Source organism: Pelodiscus sinensis, chromosome 20 (assembly GCF_049634645.1).
Source record: "Pelodiscus sinensis isolate JC-2024 chromosome 20, ASM4963464v1, whole genome shotgun sequence".
Taxonomy (NCBI): Eukaryota; Metazoa; Chordata; order Testudines; family Trionychidae; genus Pelodiscus; species Pelodiscus sinensis.
Window position 1 is genome coordinate 6,092,409 of NC_134730.1, and position 20,061 is coordinate 6,112,469.

Consider the following 20,061-nt stretch of genomic DNA (forward strand, 5'->3'; position numbering starts at 1 on the left):
CCATGCTCAATTGGTTGGCCATGTACCAATAGCATTCTGGAGTGGCTGACTTCCAAATGGTGACCTGCTTCTTCCAGAGGTATTGGGCAGTGTATATTGGTACATTGTGACTTGCAGATCTGGCATCATTTGAGCGCATGTGTCAAAAAAGGTCGCTCTTCTCATTCTGAAAATCACTGTGGGAGACAGCTCTAAATGCATTTTTCCTCAGAAACACGGGGTACTCCACTAAATATAGAAGCATTTCCAGGTGAGACAGGAAATGGCAAGCATAAGGGGTTGAGGATACCCAGCAGCAGGGGTATGGTAAGAAGTATGGTCGAGGGGGGAGACAGCCCTAGAGCTGGAGTGCCTGGATAGGGATGAGAAAATGGCATCAGAAGAGAAAGGTAGTAGAGGAAGAGGTCCTAATGAGATGCAGAGAGGTCAGTTATAATTTCTAGTTCACCCATTAGACCAGGGCTACTCGCATGTGGCCCGCAACCTGTTCTTTTGCAGTCTGCGGTGCAGTCCGCGGTTTCGGTTTACGTGGGGTTCAACACACAGCCTGCGGGTGGAATCCTTTGAACATGGCCTCCTCTGGGAACATGCTCCACAACAGCAAGTCAGTATAGTGATCCTCTGTTGATATGCATTTTAGTAGTTGAATTCCTGGACTGTCATTGATCATTAAAAGTGCTGTCATATGAGTGGAAATCAGATAAATATTGCATATTATTAATATCAGCAGAACTGACTTAAATGGGGTCTGGGTGTTGTGTAGTCTTGCCTTAATCTTTGTATTCATGCCGATCAGTATGAAAGAGGCTATTTGCATTTATTTACATTTGTATTTGCATGTATTTGCAACCACACTTAAGTTGCGGCCCTCGGCATGTACAGTGAGTATCATTGTGGCCCCCAGGGCTTCCAAAGTTGAGTAGCCTTGCATCAGACTGTCAGACTTTCTTTGGGGATTAAACTGTGAAGTATGACAAGTGCAGTGGTGGAAAAAAACAGGCAGGTAGTCTGTTGAATCTAAAAAAGCATTTGTACGCTTAGTGATAAACGGACAGCTTAATTACTTCTGTATTTAAAAACCATAATTTTAAAAAGTTTTAAATCCAGGTGCTTGTACATTAAAGTAAAATCATATGGGTGAAAGTCATAATAATTTAGAGAATTACAGGCCAGCTGTGAAAGAGTTCCACAGGTTAATCACCAATTTTACTAATAAAGATCTAGTAATTTCTGGGTGTAGAAAATGAATTCAGAGCAATAATTTAACTAATAATTATTCAGTATCTGTGGTGATTTTATTCTTCTCTAATCATTAATTTCACCAGCGTGTGACAAATTTTTCAACTGTCTCTGAGGGGAAAATAGCAAAAGAAGTTCCTACCACAGTTGCTCTAATTATGAGGTATTAACATTGGGCGTCTGGCCAGGAAGAATTGCCTGTTTCTCTGTTTCAGTTACTAAATTGTAGTCCAGGGGTGAGGAACCTTTTTTGGGTCAAGGCCACTGACTCACAGAAAAAGTAGTCAGGGGTGGGTGTCACACAACTTACTGACCTGGCCCCCAAGTGTGGAGGAGGGGAAAAAAAAAGATACTTCACTCCCCTTGAGCTCCAGCCCCTCAGTGGAAGGGAGGGCGAAACTCAGGGCTTTCCCCAGGGCCAGATTAGCACTTTTGGAAGCCCAGGACTAATAGATTTTGTGGGGCCTCCTAGCTCTGGGGTGGGGCCAAAAAGAGTGGTTCAGAGTGTGGGAAGACGTTGCTGGGTTTGGGGGTGGGGGTTTGGGCTAGAGGTAGGCTGCAGGAGTAGGCTTGTGGTGAAGGTGCAGGGGGATTGAAAAGGGGACTTGGAATGTGGGGTCTGGGCTGAAGGTAGGGTTCAGGAGTGGGCTGGAGCGGGAAGGGGCAGAGACTGGGGATATCTACCTGGCATTGGGGTCGTGAAGGTGGTTTCATGTGGCCCTGCACTTGCAGGCACCATCTCCTACCGCTCCCATTGGCTGCAGTTCTCGGCCAATGTAAGATGACTGGGATGGAGCCTGCAAGTGAGCACAGGGACAGAGCTTCCCTGCACTTCTGTGCTGAGCCGCTTCCTCCCCTCTGCCAGGCAGAGCCTATGGGCTAGATGCAGCCCACAGCTTGCCTGGATCTGGCCCAGGAGGCTCAGGGCTCCCCTTTCCCTTCCTCCTGTGCAGGAGGGTGATCTGGCACTGGTGCTGCAGCCACGTGGGAGGGGAAATGCCAAGCCTTGGCGCCGCCTCGTGTTGCTAGAATGCCGGCACCACTTTGTCCCCACTGTGGAGGGGAGCCCTCAGCCTTGCAGGCAAGCCACAGGCTGGATCTGTCCCATGAGCCATAAGTTCCCTATCCCTGCTGTCATCGGTCCCTCTAGCATGTGCAGCTCTGATGATTGGAAGACTAATGTTAGGCAACATTTTCCAAAACACCTCAAGTTCAGAGGGATTGGTGAATTCAGATTCTATTCTTGCATCAGTCTTTCTGAGAGAAATCGGTGATTGGAGCATTTCCTTACACTCTGGTGAAGCAGCTTATTATATTGTCAGGCTAATCAGGATTCAGTGCACCATGAAGGTTAACTAGTGATGCCAGATGCTTATTGTTTTGTGCCCCATTTCTTTTTTCATGTTTGCCATTATACTATGGTCCAGAAGTCAAAGTCAGCTAGGATTCTACAAAAACAATTCATGTTTCCTATTTTTATAATATGGCGAGAGTGTGTTTTAATTGTGTGACACATTGATAAAAATGGAGTCAGCGGCCCAGGATATTGCTAGATGTCATGTGCTGCCCAGATTCCCCTTCCGTGCAAACTTAACCAATAAACCTCAATTTTGCCCTGTAATATGTCTGCTAGCCTGAGCCTTTCCTGGTGCTGTGCTGCCAATGGTACCAGTTTGTCACAAAACATGGCATTTGACCCAAAGTGCACCATCTGACTCCTTTTCATTCGTTGTATAAAATAGCATTTGACCCTTGGAATCAAATTGTATTTTGACCTGATTACTGTATTGCCTACCATCTGCCTATGCTTCTCAATCTGGTGGAGTCCCAGAGTTGTTGGGAGAGCGCTTGGTGCTGTGGTGTCCAACCAGTTTTGAAGCAATAGCCACTATAGTGGCTACTGCTTTAGCAAGCTAGCCACACACAACTGGCCAAATAGCCACATGTGGCTCTCGTGTATGGTTCAGAAAAGGCTGAGACAGTGGTCTCAAGGTAGGGTTCAGCCAGTGGTCACCAACCAGGAGATCAGGATCTACCAGTAGTTCTTGGAGCCTCTGACAGGTGATCCTGACCAGTTTGGCTGGGAAGCTATTAAGTGCCGGCACTTCAGTTGCGTCTCCATTTACTGTCATGCTGCTCCTGCCCAGAGCCTCAGAGCTGCCCACTGGGAGCCTCCTGCTTGCTGTGCAGGCTGTGGGAGGGAGGAGGGGCACTGATGTCAGGGTGTCCCTCCTCCCCTACCCCTCTCCTGTACCTCATCTCCACACAGAGAAGGGGATGGAGGGAGCTTGGCAATGCAAATCTGTCATACTGTCTGTCATTCTCACAAACACGCACTGTCTTCCCCTCTCATCTCCTGACCCAACATGTCCATGGGGGGTTGTTACTACTTTTCCTGCTTGCAAAGTGGGTTAGTTTTAGTTTTTGACTGGTCTGTGACTTTCATAATTTTCATTTCTCTGTTACGCTTAAATTTAATTCTTTGTGTAGTGAGTTCTAAAATGCCAAATCTGTCCTGTCTGAAGTAATTATCCCTGTGGTAATTGTGCTCCTGGAAGTGGCTGGCATGTCCCTGCAGCCCCTGAGAAACTCAGAGCAGGGGGTCTCCACATGCTGCCCTTGCCAGTGTGGCCAGTGGAAGCTGTGTGGTTGGAGCCTGTAGATGAGGGGCAGCACATGGAGCTACTGCTGTATATGCCAGATGCTTTCAGGAGTGGTGCAGGGCCAGGGCAGGAGTGAGCCTCTGTCTTAGCTCTGCTGCTTCATCCCTGGGGCAGCTATCTGGCTGCTCCCAGGGTGGGCAGGGAGGGGGTGGGACCCAAGCTCCTAACCCTGTGCTCCCCAGGCAAATGTTGTATACCCTAGGCCACTCCAGAACTCACCCCACCTCCAGAGGGTCTCTTATCCTGCTTTCCTAATGTGGGAGTCAGCTCCCTCCCTGGGGCAGCCTGGTGCTCCCAGGGTGGGCAGGACTTGAGCCTAGCATCCTGCGCTCCCCAGGCTAATGCCCTATCCTCTAAGCCACTCTAGAACCCACTACACCACCCTACCTTCAGAGGGTCCCTTATCCTGCTTTCCTAATGCTGGAGCCAGCTCCATCCCTGGGGCAGCCTGTGTTGGCTGCCTAGCCACTGCCTGAGTGAGCAGGGATCGAGGTCACTGGAAATCCCACTCCACCTCCCTACCTTCAGAGGGTCCCTTATCCTGTTTTCCTAATACTGGAACCAGCTCTATCCCTGGGGCAGCCTGTGTTGGCTGTCCGGCTGCTCCCAGTCTGGGCGGAGACACTCCAACCCCAACCCTGCGCTTCCCAGGCTAATGCCCTTTCACCATGGCCACTCCAGAACCCAATCCACCCCCTTACCTTCAGGGTGTCCCCTCCCACACTCCAAACCCCTAGGCCCAAGACCAGAGCCTGCAGCACAACCCCCTACCCCAGCCTAGTGAAAGTGAATGAGATTCAGGGAGGAAGGGGGATGGAGTGAGCCGGGTGAGGCCTTGGAGAAGGGGTGGAGCAGGGGTGGGGCCTCAGAGAAGGTGGGGAAGGAAGCCGGGCAAGGGTATTTTGGTTTGAGGTAGATCTTACTTAAACTGAAGAAGTGATCTTGTGGTTAAAAAGCTTGGAGACCACTGGCCTAACCCATAGTCTGCAGTCTATCCTGGTGCTGTCACTGCCCTAACTAGCTTACTGTTAAAAATGGAGAGTCTTTAAATATGCAGGGTGAGGCCTAGAGGACAATGATGGCTCAAATAGGTTTTTACAGGCAAACTATAGAAGCTTGTGGTTGTCTACACTAGAGGGTGTGATGACTTTTAGCTACTCAGTTAAAGGACTCATGCTGCCCTTCCCCGTGCTAGCATAAGAGACATTTCTCAGTCCATGTGGTTACATTCCCATCATATATTTGCTGTGTTCCTAGAGCAGGGGTGGGCAATAATTTTTGATGGGGGGCCACGCCAAGATTTTGGAAAGTGGTCGAGGGCCGCACTCTTCCATGATATTAATGGAGATGCGAGGTCTGGGATGGAAGTTGGGTGCAGACGGGAGCTTGGGGTAAGGGACTGGGGTGCAGGAGGGAGACTGGAGTCTGGGAGGGAGTTGGGATGAAGCAGGTGGTTGTGACCTAGGGCAGGGGACTGGAGTGCAGGGGTTTGGGATGTGACCTAGGGTAAGAGGGGATTGTGATCTGGGACAGGAGATTGGGGTGCCAGATCTTGGAGGGAGTGGGGGTATAAGAGGGGGATAAAGGGTTTGGGTATGTTGGGGGGGGTGGCAGAGAGTTGGAGCAGGAAAGGGTTGGGGTGCCAGAAGCAGGCTGTGGCCAAGAGACTTGTCAGCTGCCAAACTAGCCTGCCTGCAGAGCTTAAAATGTTTCCCTGCCTGCCTGCGAAGAGAGCATGATTCTTCTTAGCTGCCTGTTATTCCAACAAGCAGCTCCCATTGGCTGGTTTCTGCCAGTAACCAGCCAATGGGAATGTGCTGGGGGTGGAGGTGACGCCTAAAACTTCCCACTTCCCCTCCAGTTTTAAAACAGAAACAGAGCCTGCTGCCATATTTCTGCATGGCACACAGGGCTGCAGAGCAAGTTAGGGAGTCTGCCTGGCGCTCCCCACTGCTTCTGCGGGCCAGATCTGGTGGCTTGGTGGTTCGGATGTGGCCCGTGGGCCGTATTTTGCCCAGGTCTGTCCTAGAGTCTTTTGTATTTTCTACTATTTATATATAAACTTCGTTGTGTTTTATATAAGATTTCAGACAGAATAAGAGAAAAGAAGGATGTTATAGTACTAAAATACGTGTTGCTGATTTACATACCAATATTTATGAATTAATACTCACAGCTGTCCTGTTGGGAGATGTCAGTATTATCCTCATTTTACAGATATGGAAACATACAGGCTGCGTCTAGACTGGCAAGTTTTTCCGTTAAAAGTATTTGCGGAAAATCATGCCAGTGTAGACATAGCCACAGAGATTAAGTGCTTTGTTCAGGGTTACTGTGAGGGTTCCGGGGGGGGGTCCGCCTCATGACCGGGTCTGTAGTTCCAGCCCTTAGTCTAGTTTTCTGTTCGTTGGGTGCGATAACCCCCTTTCTGCGTGGCTGTCGAGTCGGGGGGGGGGGGGGGGGAATCAGCGGACCCGGGGTTTGCGTCCGGCCTTTGTAGCCGGTTGAGGGTAGTCAGGATTCCGCTGGCGGGGGGGGATTTAAGGGGGTGGGAGGGGGACCTGGTCCCGCCCCCTCTCCGGGTCCCAGCCCGGGGCCCTAAGTGCAGGGGTTCGTGTTAGCCCCTGCACGGCAGACGGGGGACGTGTTCCCCCCGCAACGTGTCTGCCCACGGGCGCCAGAAGGCTTCTGCCCCGGGTTGCTTCCTCCCTTCCCACAACCCCCGGAGGTGTTCCGCCGCCTCTCCCGGCTTACTGTACTTCTGTTGGTCGGGTCTGGAGTTGGTCCGCAGGGAACCTGGGGGCCAGCCGCCTCTCACGCTCCTTGTCTCGGCCGGGTCGCCCTCTTCGTGGCCGCTGTAGACCGTCCGGGTCATCGCCTGATCCGGGGCTAGCGGCTCGCCGGCTGTGGGGGCTGTCCCAGGACCCCCTGGAGCGGGGGTGGGCCACCGGCCGGGCTTGGGTGCATCCCCAGTCCGTCCTGGGAACCGAGCCGCCTCCTCCTCCCTGGTAGAAGGCCTCCCCCTTCCTTCGAGCCGGCAGGCCCTTTTAAAATGGCCCTTTGGACCTGACGTAGGCCAGAGATCCCGCCCCCCTGGTGACGCAGCTGGTGCGCCGGCGGCGTCCTGGCAGATGCTCGCTGCCGTGGCCCCTCCTCCTGCTCCCTCAGGGCGGGGGCCGCTCTCCTCCCGCTGGCGTAGGAGCGGTGGCGGACTCCAGCCGCGCTGCCCACCGTGGCTGCGTCTGCGGCGCTGGGGCGTCTTGCCTGTAGCGCCGCGGGTCTCCCAGCCGGTTCGACCTTCGGGAGTGTGGGCCATTGGCGGCCTGTCACAGTTACACAGTGAATCAATGGCGTAGCTAGGACTAACAATCAAATGTTTCCCTTTCTCATTCCGCTAGATCACAATGCTTCTCAAAACTGTGGTCAAGATATTAATGTTAATACTGAAAACAACCATCTAGGAATGAAGATGATTCTAACATGATTTGTATTTGCAGATATGATACTCATCTATCTCTCAGCCAGTGGTTACCACCTCTGAATTTTGCCGAAGAGATTAAAACTAATTGTCTTTCAGTTATGTCATTAGCAAAGGGTAACATTTGCCAGCCCAGTAAGAACTGGGAAAACAAATGTGGTGTTTTGCAAAATCTTGCAGCATGTGCAGGTATTTGTCTATTGTTTCCACTCCCAATGAAGGTTGTGTGCTCGTTCTAATGTAGCAGCTGCATATGTATAGGAGTCTAGTTCACTTTTGCTATTCAGCGGCACTGACTGGAATTCCAATGGTTTCTTGATCCAAATTAAGATCAAATGTAATTCACAGCACTAAATCGCTTGTCTAGTGCTCATTCTCATAAACAAAGAGACTCCTATGCATGAAACGGGTAAGAAAGTGGGGGAAGGGAAGTTTTCTAAACGTAAAGATTTTATTCCCCCCCCCAACATTATTTTTCTGTTTTTCTTAATACAGGCTTCCCTCAGCCTGACAGCATGTAATGAGCTCAGTGGCTGTCAGACACTAATGATAAAGCACAGCTTTTATAGATATCTGAGACTGATCTTGTTGGCAGTTTCTCGCCATAGACAAGTGGCTTATGTGGAGATGACAGGGTTTTATTGTGACAGTTTTTTCCCCATGCAGTTTCTGTTTTCCGTTTACAGCAGGTGTCAGTAGGGCACAGAGAGTCAGAAATAGAACGAGAAGCAGCCACAAGGCTCCTCTGAACTGTCAGGGAGATTGGGGTGTTGACACTGCCCCCTCACCTCCTGGAGCAGAGTTTGTGGTTTATTTTCTGAACCCCAAGGGGAGAGGTTTCTTCCTTATCTTAAATACATTTTTGGAAGGAAATAAATATGCTGCTTAGCTGAGGTTTTGTCATGCCAAGTTCCAGACCTATGCCAAGTTCAGTGGTTCTTAGAAACCCATGGGAAGACTGATTATTGCGACACCATGACAGTCATTGTAGGACTCTCAGGCAGGACTGCAGATGAGCCATGTTCCCAGGACCCATTTTCCTTAGAACTGTGGTTCTTAGTCTGTGGGCTCTCTGGTCATTCAGAAGGCTTTTGTTGGGTCACAAAATTACATCGTAGGCATCCTTCAGGTTAGTTCTTTATATTCTCCATGGGGAGGAAAGGAGAGAATAAAGGCTAGGTCTACACTAGTATTTCTCAATCAGTGGTACAAGCACCCTTAGGGGTACTTGAGAGAAGTCTGGAGGGGACATCATCACAACTGAAATTTGGAGAAAACTGAACTTTTAAGTTTTACAGCGCTTTATTATTTTTGTACTTTTACATCCCAAAATTTCATTGCCTACCCAGCTACGAATAAGTTGTTTAAACAAATGTGTTGCAATGGTAGAAAAAAAAGTGTGTGTCTGAAAACTGTAGGTACTGGGGGTACTTATTTTTAAAAAAATATAAGGGGTACTTCATAAAAAAAGGTTGAGAAACACTGGCCTATACTATACATTCTTTTTTTTTCGGAAAAAGTTACGCAAATTGCGCTCAGCAGAGCTTTTTCCGATTGCTTTTCTGGAAGAGGCTTTTCCACCATTTGGCCCCTTTTGGATGAGCTCTGATTTCTTGTAGAGCGAGGTATACGGGGCTCCCTGAAAGAGCGTGTTTGATCTTCCACAAAAAAAAGCGGAAGAGCAAACGCGTTCCCTGGACGCGGCAGAGTTTTTCCTGGATACTGGTGGGATACCTCTGGTATCCCAGAAAAACACTGCAGTCTAGACATACCCAAAGAGACAGGAATCTTTCTACTCCCTCATAGTATCCAGAGGAGACCGTTAAGTTCTCACTAAGTATGTACACTGATTGATTGGTGGTTGGATACGTGAGTAGGGCATCATGCCTTCAAGGAAACATTGGAGCTCAGTGGGAAGTGTTGCAAAGGATTTTGAAGTGGGAGTTGTGTGTGCAAAACAGGTAGAATTTGGGATGAGAGGGGTTTAGGATCTTGGAGTCCCTATGAGGACATTGGTGCTTTAAGTGAATTTTGATGCTCGCAAGGAGCCCTGTGTGTCCCGTGCTAGGAGCACTCTGCTGCCACTCTGATCTCAGCAATTTGTGCATTACAGGGAGGGACAGCGCTATAGAACTACAAGGGAGAAGTAGAAGATGGATAGTGGCCCATAGGTTTTTATTATACTTTGAGTCTAGAAATTCTCTTGCATGTCTGGGCCACTGGGTCTGATTTGTATAGTAAAGACTGCTGAAACTAAGCAGGTGTGGCAGTGACAGGAAAAATACTAATGACTGAAGTGTGACTGTTCTGAATTAAATTTGTCCATCAGACCGTAGGTTACCTGTTTTGATAAAAGAAAAAAAAAAAGATGATTCTTACTGCTGTTCTTCTGCTGCTGCCCTTGCGGGTGATTCAGCTTGCTGGAGAATCCTTAGGGAAATAGTCTCCTTTTTGCAGATGCAAAATCTCTAGTGGCCACTTTTTGGATTTTGGAGATTGGGTGGGTACTTTACAGCCTCCTTTCTCTGCAACTCTTGACTGCACTTGTATGACTATATGCTGTAGAGTCAAATTCCAGATTCAGGAAGGTCTGTATCCCAGGCTTCAGCCTCCCTTGGCCTCAAGCAGAGACCAATTTCTCCTTTAAAACTCTCCTCAGAAAAAGAAGCAGAAAATAGTGGTTGGAGAAAAATGTCTCATTGCTCTTTAAGGCTCACCGTTATAACGTACTTTTCCCTTATTTTAAGACAATATCTCTTATTTTATTTTTAAACCTCCTAGTCATGTATTGTACTGAGGATCCTGTGTTGCCATTTTATCAGCAAGTGCTCTTTAAGCAAATTGACATTTATGTGCTGAGAAATAATTGCTGCTTCTTTAATGAAGCAGAAAAATGTGCTTGAAAAGAAATCTGTAAAGATGGGGCAGGAAGGGGGAGGAGCATCCATCAAAGGCAGTTGCAACTCCAAGAATGGAAGATACAAAAGAAACAATTACAGAGTGTCAGGATGACAGTGTAAAGTTGTAAGACAAATGTCACTCTTGGCAGGAAAATGCACATTTCACATGGAATGAATGACTATTCTTAACTCACCTACTCTTTTCCACGTATAACATATCATTAGTCTGTGTTTCTGAGTGGAAGGTCAAAACACAGTCTAGTTCCAGGGGTTTTCATAGTCTGCAATGACTTCTCAATACAGTGGTAATCTCGTGAACATCTCCCCTCCCACACCATCCATTTGGCAACTACAGCAGTTGGCTATGTGAGAAAGTTATTTTAACAAAACATATATGCATTTGTAACTGCCTTTAACACAATCTGGCAGCTGAAAACAGTCATGAGCATGGACCAGACAGCTCTCTGCAGCTTGTGGTTCACAGCTTGTGAATTGCTGGTCTAACATCTTGGACCAAAAGTACAAGTACATCAAGTACAAGACTGCTCTCACTCCCTTTTTGGGAAGTTGGTTTCTAAGTCAGCTTTTGTTTCCTTGTAATAATTAAACTTGTAACAGCTCCTGTAAGTTGTGGGTTAAAGATAGAGTAGAGTTCAGAGAAGGTTTTTGTTTCAATAAGGAATTATAAAACCTGTACTGTACTGCATATGCACACAGAAGCTACGTCTACACTGCAGCACTATTTCAGGATACTAGAGATATCCTGAAATAGCTACCCCATGTTTTAACAGCAAGCTCGTTATTTTGAAATATAATGGGCTTGCTATTCCGATGTCCCTGTAAACCTCATTCCATGAGGAGTAAGAGATTTAAGGAGTAAGGAATGTTTTGGAATAGCGTGTTATTTTGAAATTTGGCACGGTATAGTTAATGACAAATTATGAAATAAGCTATTTTGAAATTGACTTGAAATAAACCACACAATTTGTGTAGCTCAAATTGCATAGCTTATTGCAAGCTACAGGTTCAGTGAAGACGCACCCAGAGAAGTAAATTGTAGTTCTACCTGGAAATCTCTATGGCTCGGCATGCTCATTGGGAGTTCTGGTTGACTTCTCAAACTGGTACTGCAAAGAACATTCAAACTCTGGGTGGGTTTTCCAGCTGTTCTGAAAGAATCAGGATGTTTTCACATAATACATCATTTTTGCCTTCAGTCGCTTTTCTAAGCAGGACCTGCACTGCCTTCATACAAGCGTCTCTCTCTCTGCCCTTGTTCTCTAATATTTGATATATAACTATGAACCATTTGACTTCTCAAAGTTTCTGTTCCTGTGACATTTCATTTTCACTGATGTCTTTTCCCAAGAGTCTCTGAATAATGATGATATAGTCACCTCCTCAAATTTTTCATCTGCTGGGAGTGGAGTGAATCATTCTCTGGAGACTGGTCTCTCTTTGAGCATTTTAAACGGTTAAGAATAAAGAATTACTGCATTGTGGTGCAGCGAATACTATTTTCAAATTCCCCAACTCTGGACTCATGATGTACAGGTATAATCCTCAGTGGAATCCAGTAGGTCTCATCTCTCAAGAAAGATTAATGAGTTTGCAGTGTTGGCAAGCAGTTTGTAGTTTTTAAAGTGATTTTTTTTCTTAATAAACCCTCAGTGCTAAAGAGAGATGAGTACATAAACTCCCCTGCATCAAGATGAAAATACACCCATTAATAGTATAATTCCTGTCCTGACATTCATCAGATAGCAACCTCCCTAAAAATTGTAACTATTTTATGAACTCTTGGAATGGTTTAGGGATTAGAGCAGTAGCATCCAACTAGCAGATCAGGATCTACTGGTAGATATCAGAACCTCTGATAGGTGATCCTGACTGGTTTGGCCAGGAGGCTATCAAGTTCCAGCACTTCAATTGCCCCTCCCCCAGTGCTGTGCTTCTTTTGTCCTCTGCTTTGGAGCTGCCCATCCCTCCCGGAGCCTCCTGCTTTTGTGCAGGGAAGGGGAGTGCTGATGTCAGGTTGTCCCCCTTCCCCGATACCTCATCTTCACAGAGAAGGGGACACAACAAGGCTCTGGATGGAGGGAGCTTGCTGGCTCCTGCATTGCTGAGCATGTTCAGACAGAGAAGCAATGCGAATTTCTGACACCCACACAAACACATTCTGTCTACACTCATGTCCCGGCCCAGTACATACTTTCATTGTTGTTATTTCTTTTGTTTCTTTCAAAGTGTGTTATTTTAGATTCTTGACTGGTCTGTGCTTTTCATAATTCTTATTTCTCTCTTTACTCTTAAATTTAATTCTTTGAGTAGTGAGTTTTAAAATGCCTAACCTCTCCTGACTGGAGTAATTATCCCTAGGGTTATTTAAAAATATATATTGTCTAGGTGTTTTGTTTCTAGGGGTGGTGCACATCTACACATTACCTCAATACTGGTGCACATAACACAATTCTTTCCCTCTACTTTTTTTCCATCCATGTGCAGAACATTGGTCAGGAATCTCCTGGAATCGGGCTCGATCCCTTGGGGAGCTCCTGCAGCCAAACTGGGAAATTGTCTGCTAACAGAACAGCAGGGCTAAAGCAGATTCTGGGAAGCAGCTAGCTAGCATGTCCCTGCAGCCCTTGAGAGAGGCAGGACAAGGGATCACCACATGCTGTCGTTGCCTTCAGGTACTACCCCGCAGCTCCCATTGGCTGGGAACAGGGAACCATGGCCAATGGGAAATGTGGGAGCAGTGCTTGTGGATGCGGAGCAGCACACGGAGCCACCTGCCTTAGTCCCACTGTGGCACCATGTGGGAGTTGCCTGAGGTAAGCAATACTCAGCTGGAGCCTGTATCATGGACCATAGCCCTGAGCCCCTCCTCAAACCAAACTCCCCCCCACGAGCTTGCACCCTGAACATCCTCCTGCATCCCAACCTGCTGCCCCAGGCTCAGGGGGAGAGGGTATAATAGGCAGGAGCTGGCATTGTCTTCCCAAACCACCAGCCTGGCCCCACCCGTATTCTGTTCCCAGAATGCTTACTGTAGGCATAGTGGGGGCAGAGTGTTGCTGCTCCCGAGTGCCTTCCCTCCCCATGCTCTGGGCCAGGGAGGCTGGGGCCACGTGCTACATGAGCCGCATGTCCTCCCTGTAGTGTTCTGGGAGGGTGTGGCTCCTGTAGGGGCGGGGTCTAGGCAGCTGGGGTGGGGCTGGTGATGGGGCTGGGGCTTGACTTCCCCAGCCCTACCCAGCCTTCTCCCAACTTCACCCTCTATGTGCAGGCTCAGTCTGGAGCTCCTCCAACACTCCAAATAGAGTCTGTTATGTGCTTTGCTGCAGCATAGTGTTGAGTAGAAAGTTTCCAGGTATGGCTATTTACAGTGGCTGTGATACATGCATCAAAATGTGATACTTATACATGACACACCGGCGTTTTCTCCTGAAAACTGCTGCATAAGGAACTTTAGCACAGTCTGTCTGGGTATATATTTAAAAAAAGCTTAGTGTCACTAAATTGCTTCAATACTAGTGTTGTCTTTATAGTATGCTTACTGTATTTTGAATACAGCCATGCTGAAAAATGAAAGGATAGCAGCTGGGCATATTGATGTGATAAACAATGGATTGGTTGGCTGAAGATCAAATTAATTCAGATACCTAGATCTTTTCTGGGTTGGGCACCACAGACCCATAGAAAAATCAGTCAGGACCCACACACAAGTAAAAAGTAAAAACAAAACAAAAATTCCATCAAAACCTCACTGTTCTGGCCTCTGAGTGAGAAGGAGAGAAAAAACCCTCACAGATGTGGCCCCCAACTGAGAAGCAGGAAAAAAAAGACACTTCCTTCAAGCTACAGCCCCATGGCTTCCCCCTCCCTCTGGGCCAGATTAATTCTTCTGGGAGCCTGAGGCTAGTAAATTTTGTTGGGCCTTTCTAGGCTCTGGGAGGGGAGGGGACAAAATGAGTACAGGGTACAGGAGTGGGCTGCTGGGGAGTGGGCTCTGTTAGGGGAGCGGGATCTGGGTGGGGAGATAGGGTGCAGGAGTGAGCTGGGAGTGGTGGCTCTGGGTAGGAGGAAGAGTGTAGGAGCAGGCTGGAGGTGGAGATAAGTGGCCTGGGTGGGAGAGAAAGTGCAGGAGCAGGTTGGGGGTGCGGGGTTTGGGTGGGAGAAAGGATGTAGGAGTGGGCTGGAGGTGGCAGATGGGGTTGGGGTGGGGTGCAGGAGCAGGTAGGGGTGTGGGGTCTGGGTGGCAGAGGAGGTGCAAGATGGGGCAGGGAATTTGGGCACCTACTTGGTGTGGGTCCCAGAGGCCACAGGTGGCTCCACACAGCCCTGTGCTTGTAGGCACTGCTCCCCCCGGTGCTCTCATTAGTGACTATTTCTCCCCCCCCACCCCCTCCCCAGTGATGGGGGGCATTGTGCAGAGCTGCTTCCTCCCCCCTACCAGGCAGAGCCTGTAGGCTGCATCTGGCCCATGGCTTGCCTTGATCAAAGCAGGGCAAGGTGCCCCTCCCCCCCCGGCTGGAGTGCCTGCACTGGTTCACCCTGCTGTTGGAGCGGGGGCACCCTGAACCTAGTGGGCCCAGTCAAGGCAAGTCGGGGGCTGAATTCAGCCCACAGACCATGTTTCCCTATCCCTGAGCTTGAAACCATTTACAGGGATTTTTGAACAAACGCATTTAATTTGCCAGTGGTTTTGGCTGACATCTCCTGTCACTTACTCGACCACAGCTTTAATCTCTGTGGCTTGTGTTAAGAATATAGCCCTGACTAAGCTAGGGTGCAGGAAATGTCAAAGATCAGTTTCTATACACCTGGCAAGGATATAAAAGGCAATAAGAAGAGGTTCTTTAAATACATGCGAAGCAGGAGAAAGATGATGGGAAATGTGTGTCTTTTACTTAGTGAGGAAGGAGAGCTAATAACAGGACATCAAGAAAACTAAGTTGCTTAATGCCTGTTTTGCTTTAGTCTTCACTGAAAAGGTTAGTAGTGGTGACCAGATTAATACTGACAACCAGGGGAAGGAATACAAGCCAAAAGAGGAAAAAGAACAGGTTAAAGAACATGTAAAAGTTCAGTATATACAAGTCATCAGGGTCTGAGGAAAATCATCCCAGAGTGTTTCAGCTAGTTCCTTAACTAATCTCAAAGCTACCAACTGTGAGAACTGGATGGTGGGGGAATTTCCAGAAAACTGGAGAAGGGCAGATGTAATACTTCAGAAAATAGGGGAACAGGGAGTACTTGAGGGGTTATAGACTGATCAGCCTGTGGCTTTGCCTGCAGTTGCAGAATTAAAGCACTGCGCGCTATATTGGAAAAGCGTAGTCACAGTGCCAGCCCTGGGAGACACAACCATTTCCCAGTGCTGGGAGCCTGTCTACATGGGCAGGCAAATGACTCCAGTGGCTTAGTGAGGAGTATCTTGTAGATAAATATAATGCATGCAGGAGTCAGAGTCATAGTGTGGCATTTTCCCAAGATGAACTCATAACAAATTTCAGGTAGCTGTGATCTGAGAAAAAATTGCCTGAGTAGGAAAACATGGGGTTGTTATGGGATGGTTGTGCAAAACAAAATCCCACAGTCCATCCACAAGCTGCTTCAGTCTGAGTTAGTTCTATAACTCTTGTTAATAAATACATTCCTACATGTTCCTGCGTGTTGATTGACCATTTGGAGCACAGAACAATTGTGCAAGTATCAGTGTTTCCTTCTTGATGCTTCATCTTCAGCATTTAGACTTAAATGCCATCTGATTTTAAATTGGACAGTTCTCTTTTTTGTTTCCCAGCCAGGACTGAGACAAAACTGGCCATGCCACTTTGAAAAGTATACTTCTCTGCCCCGAGCGTGTGAGGTCATGTGGGCAAGGCAGCTCACACTTTGAAATGGAGACCTCCATACAGCGTGACCTCATATGCATCCTACATGTGAGGTCACAGCAGTGGGGATGGAAATCCATTCCATTCCTGGAAGTACCAGAATGTCTGGTATTCTGGGAATGCATGAATGGCTAAACTGTGTCTTTGGCTCTTTAGAAAAACCCTCTAAAACCCTCTGGAACTGTCCTGCTGGAAAAGTCAGAGATGGTAAAGCACTGAATTACTGGACTAATGCCATTTGCTCACCATAAAGCCAATTGCCAACCCCATTCATTTTTTGAATCGCTCTGTTTCTAAGGAAAGCTCAGTTGGCACTGGATTGTGATATAGAACTTTCTGATCTAGCTGAAAAATGAATGTTACAGTGCACAGAGACTGCAAATACCTGAACAATGGCTGTGGCCTGTGCTCTATCACAGCTGCTTACAAAATCCAGTCTCAACCCTTCCAGCTTGGGGTTTTGTGATGTTTTATAGTGAGAAGTTTTGGTAAGTTACTGGCTTTTTAAGAGCCTCTGTCACCAGCGATAGCATTTGAGCACCTGATAATTAGTGGGAAAAAGGATCAAGCTAAAATCTTCTACTCTTTACTGTCTTTTCATAGTTAGATTACTTTATTCTTTGTAAAAGCACTTAGCAAAGTAGAGCTAGTTTGGTGCAGCCCATGGTGAGAAATATGAAGCCACCTGCCCTATGGAAGCAATGAGAGAGAATATTTACCCCATTTTGTGGAGTGCTGTTTACTTAGCCCCACCATGTGTGGCAGGCCTGTGCTTGAGAGATGGAGTCATGGGAAATGCATCCTATCTCTTTAGGGTATCATATGGAAACAATCCCAATTTGCCCCAAAGTTGCAGACACTGTAATACTGTTGCCCTGGTAAGCCAAGCAGTTTTCCAAAGGAGGTTGTTCATTCCCTTTCCCTTTCCTCCTTATGGCACCCCTGTTTAAGGACCATGCTGAATCAGATTTATAGTGATGTGTGAAGCTCTGGACCCAGTTTTAGAGGGATATGGGGGGAAAGGGTTGTCCTCTGAAACCTGTTCCTAATCCTGGAGCTATTCCACTCCTGAGACATGTCAGTGAATGGGAATCTGGAGAAAGTTAGTCTAACTCTATGCTGTTCCAAAGTTATGCAGAGCGTTGAGTGGGAAAGTAATTTTTCTTTCTTCTTTGGAGGACTTTCTGCTACCTTGGCAGCATTTCCTGCTTCTTTGCTCTGTAACATTAGAGACCAACATGAAAAATCAAACCTGAGACCTGTTCCTGGTAGTTCAGTATTGAGATGCTATAGCTTTATGAGCGCAAATTAGAAGTGGATTCATATTTTTCCTAGCCTCTGCTCACTCTTAATCAAGCTCTTTGGCCCACCTGAACTCTGCATCATCTTCATCATTTTCCACAAAGGATTGATGCACCTTTTACTTAGCTTAGTTGGCTGTCTCAAGGTGTAGCTCACAGTTGTGATGCCATTTGTCTTCATAGTGACAGAGTCCTGAGTTTTCAGATGGGCAGAGAGCAGCTAAGCCTAAAGAAATAGCAGATGGGGCAAGACATGCAACATCACACAGACACAATAGTCAAAGGTGTGTTAAGCCCTGTTACCGATCTCTTACTTTTGTCTCTTACAGGCCGTGTTTCCTTTTTCACCTCTGGGTCGGAGAACCTTCATCGAGTGGAAAAGGTTCGCTGGGGCACTCGATATGCCATTACCATCTCCTTCACTTGCAATCCCGACCACGGCATTGGGGATCCAGTCTTAACGTAATCCATCTTGGGATAGAATATGAGGTCAAGTGGAATGACAGAAGAAGCCCTATGAGGGGGGCAAATGGAGATAATTTCCTGTGTAAATTCCAATTAATTAAAATTTCCCAAACCTGTATTTAATGTAACATCATTTTCACACATCTTCCTCCATAAGCGTTGCAAACAGTGCCTTAAGGACCATATTTAATTCAGCATTCTGTTAAAAAGAGTTTTTTATTCATCCAGTTGAGAAAACAAAGAGTCCTTTCTTATTTTAGGTTACTTCACTTTGAGGAGTGCAGAGAATACATTGGACCAAGTTCTGCTGTGCCCTATGCTATTGTCAGCGGATGTAACAGACTGTGATTTGGCCCTTTAAATCTCTCCATCTCCATCTGTTCATGACAATTAAGAGTAAGAAAAACATGATCATCGTATTGGCCAGTCTTTGTTCTTGCAACAGAGTCTCTTGGTCACAGGCATTATTTGCAAACACATGTGGGTTTGTCTTCTGGAACTTACTTGAATTGTTCTTTATGTTATTACAGATATTTACAGCTAAATGCCGGGGAGGGGGAAAGCATGATCTCACCTCACATGATGTAGGTGAGCAGTGGTTAATGTAAAATAAAATTTGGAAACTCCAGCTGTCTGTTTAGTGAGTCTGGGGCTTCAGGAGAGTAATTTCAGTGGTACCACAGGCCTGAGCAAAGTGCTAACAGTATCTCTGATCAGGAAGGAATGTCTGATGTACTGGGCCCTGTTTTGTTTTTTGTGGGTTTTTTCAGTTGCACCTCCACAGTGAACATGAAGTTGCACTGAGCTGTTTGTGTACATTGTTTTGTTTGAGCATTTTTAATGTTTAATTCTATATATAAAATGAAAAGGAGATTTCAAAATGAAAAATAGATTCAAATTTAAAAAATGTAAACATTTTGGAAGTCCAAACAAAACATTTTGATGTTTTTCAGATTTTTTTAAAGATATTAATCCAAGACAATTCTGTTAAATTCACAAATTCAGAAAATGTCAACCCCCAAAGCTTAATTTTTCTGGAAAAGTTTGTCTAAAAATGTGTTCAGCTCTATTTTTATTGGCTTTAATTGGCAATAGAGCACATCAGGAACTGGTATTTGTTTGAATGGATTTTTGTTGTCATGTTTTACCACCCTCAGCTGCAGTCATGGAACAGTTCTTAGATTTTCTCCCTCAAATAATAAATCAAGTTGTTTAAAAGACTTTGAACAATTTGCTTTGGTCTAGTGTGAAGATTTGCCCTTAACCATGAATGCTCATCTGTTGTATGTTTACTGGCATAATGTATTTGAAGGGCTTCAGAAAAAAATGGGTTGTGCCTTAAATATAGAACTAGCAACAAAACAAATGACTAATCTTGTCAATTACCTTGCTTTGTTGTGGTAATTAAGGGATTTACAGATTGGCATTTTGATAATTTAATTGTACTGAGTTCTGATGCAAATCTTCTATTGACAGTATAGTGTGAATTTGGGTCCCTTCTGTAGAAATCTGTTGTAATTTGCTTACAGGAAACTGCTTTGTGACTGCCCGCTTTTCACATGGTTTTCCTCCCTTTTTCTTTTTTAATCCACTTAAGACATTGGAAATATTTAAATATTTTAAATATACTGAGAGGATTCAGCTGCAGCTCAGTATAAGAAGGGCTCTTCTCATTAATTGTGTTGGTAGAGCTATCAGTTGACATGCCTGCAAGATGAGTGTATTTTTTTAGTTATTGGCATACTAATAGACAGACACTCTCCATGTGATGGGGGAAACTAATCATAGTGCCTGGATTTAAAGAAATAAAAATATTAAAGTTAGTTGGATGCAATGTCTAAAGGCCTGATTGAAAACCTATTAACGACCATGGAGAGGCTTTTAGTAAGGTCAGGGGCCAGGCCTTAAATTGTACAGTCCTGTGCAAGAACAGGATGATCAGCAGCAGATTCTTTGAGTTAGCTTCAACAACAAAACTATCTTGAAATTTAAACTTAATTCCTTCAGGTTTTTTTAATGAATTACAAAAGAATCTTCACTGCAATATGCCACTTTATAGTGTTTATTGGTTATTTCTGTGTCTCTCACAAGCTGAATTGTGTTGAAAATAGCATG

General features: G+C 46.2%; 1 protein-coding gene across 5 annotated transcripts in view; it reads left to right on the forward strand.

Moving 5' to 3' along the window:
- The window catches only part of OGFOD3 (2-oxoglutarate and iron dependent oxygenase domain containing 3), a 78,483-nt gene extending 59,909 nt beyond the window's left edge, over nt 1–18,574 (forward strand). For all 5 annotated transcript variants that reach the window (XM_006132382.4, XM_075903543.1, XM_075903545.1 and 2 more), the window contains one exon: nt 17,811–18,574. In XM_006132382.4, coding sequence (XP_006132444.2) covers nt 17,811–17,947 — 137 coding nt within the window. In that variant the 3' untranslated portion in view covers nt 17,948–18,574. The remainder of the gene's footprint in view (nt 1–17,810) is intronic.
- The last annotated feature ends 1,487 nt before the right edge of the window (nt 18,575–20,061 follow it).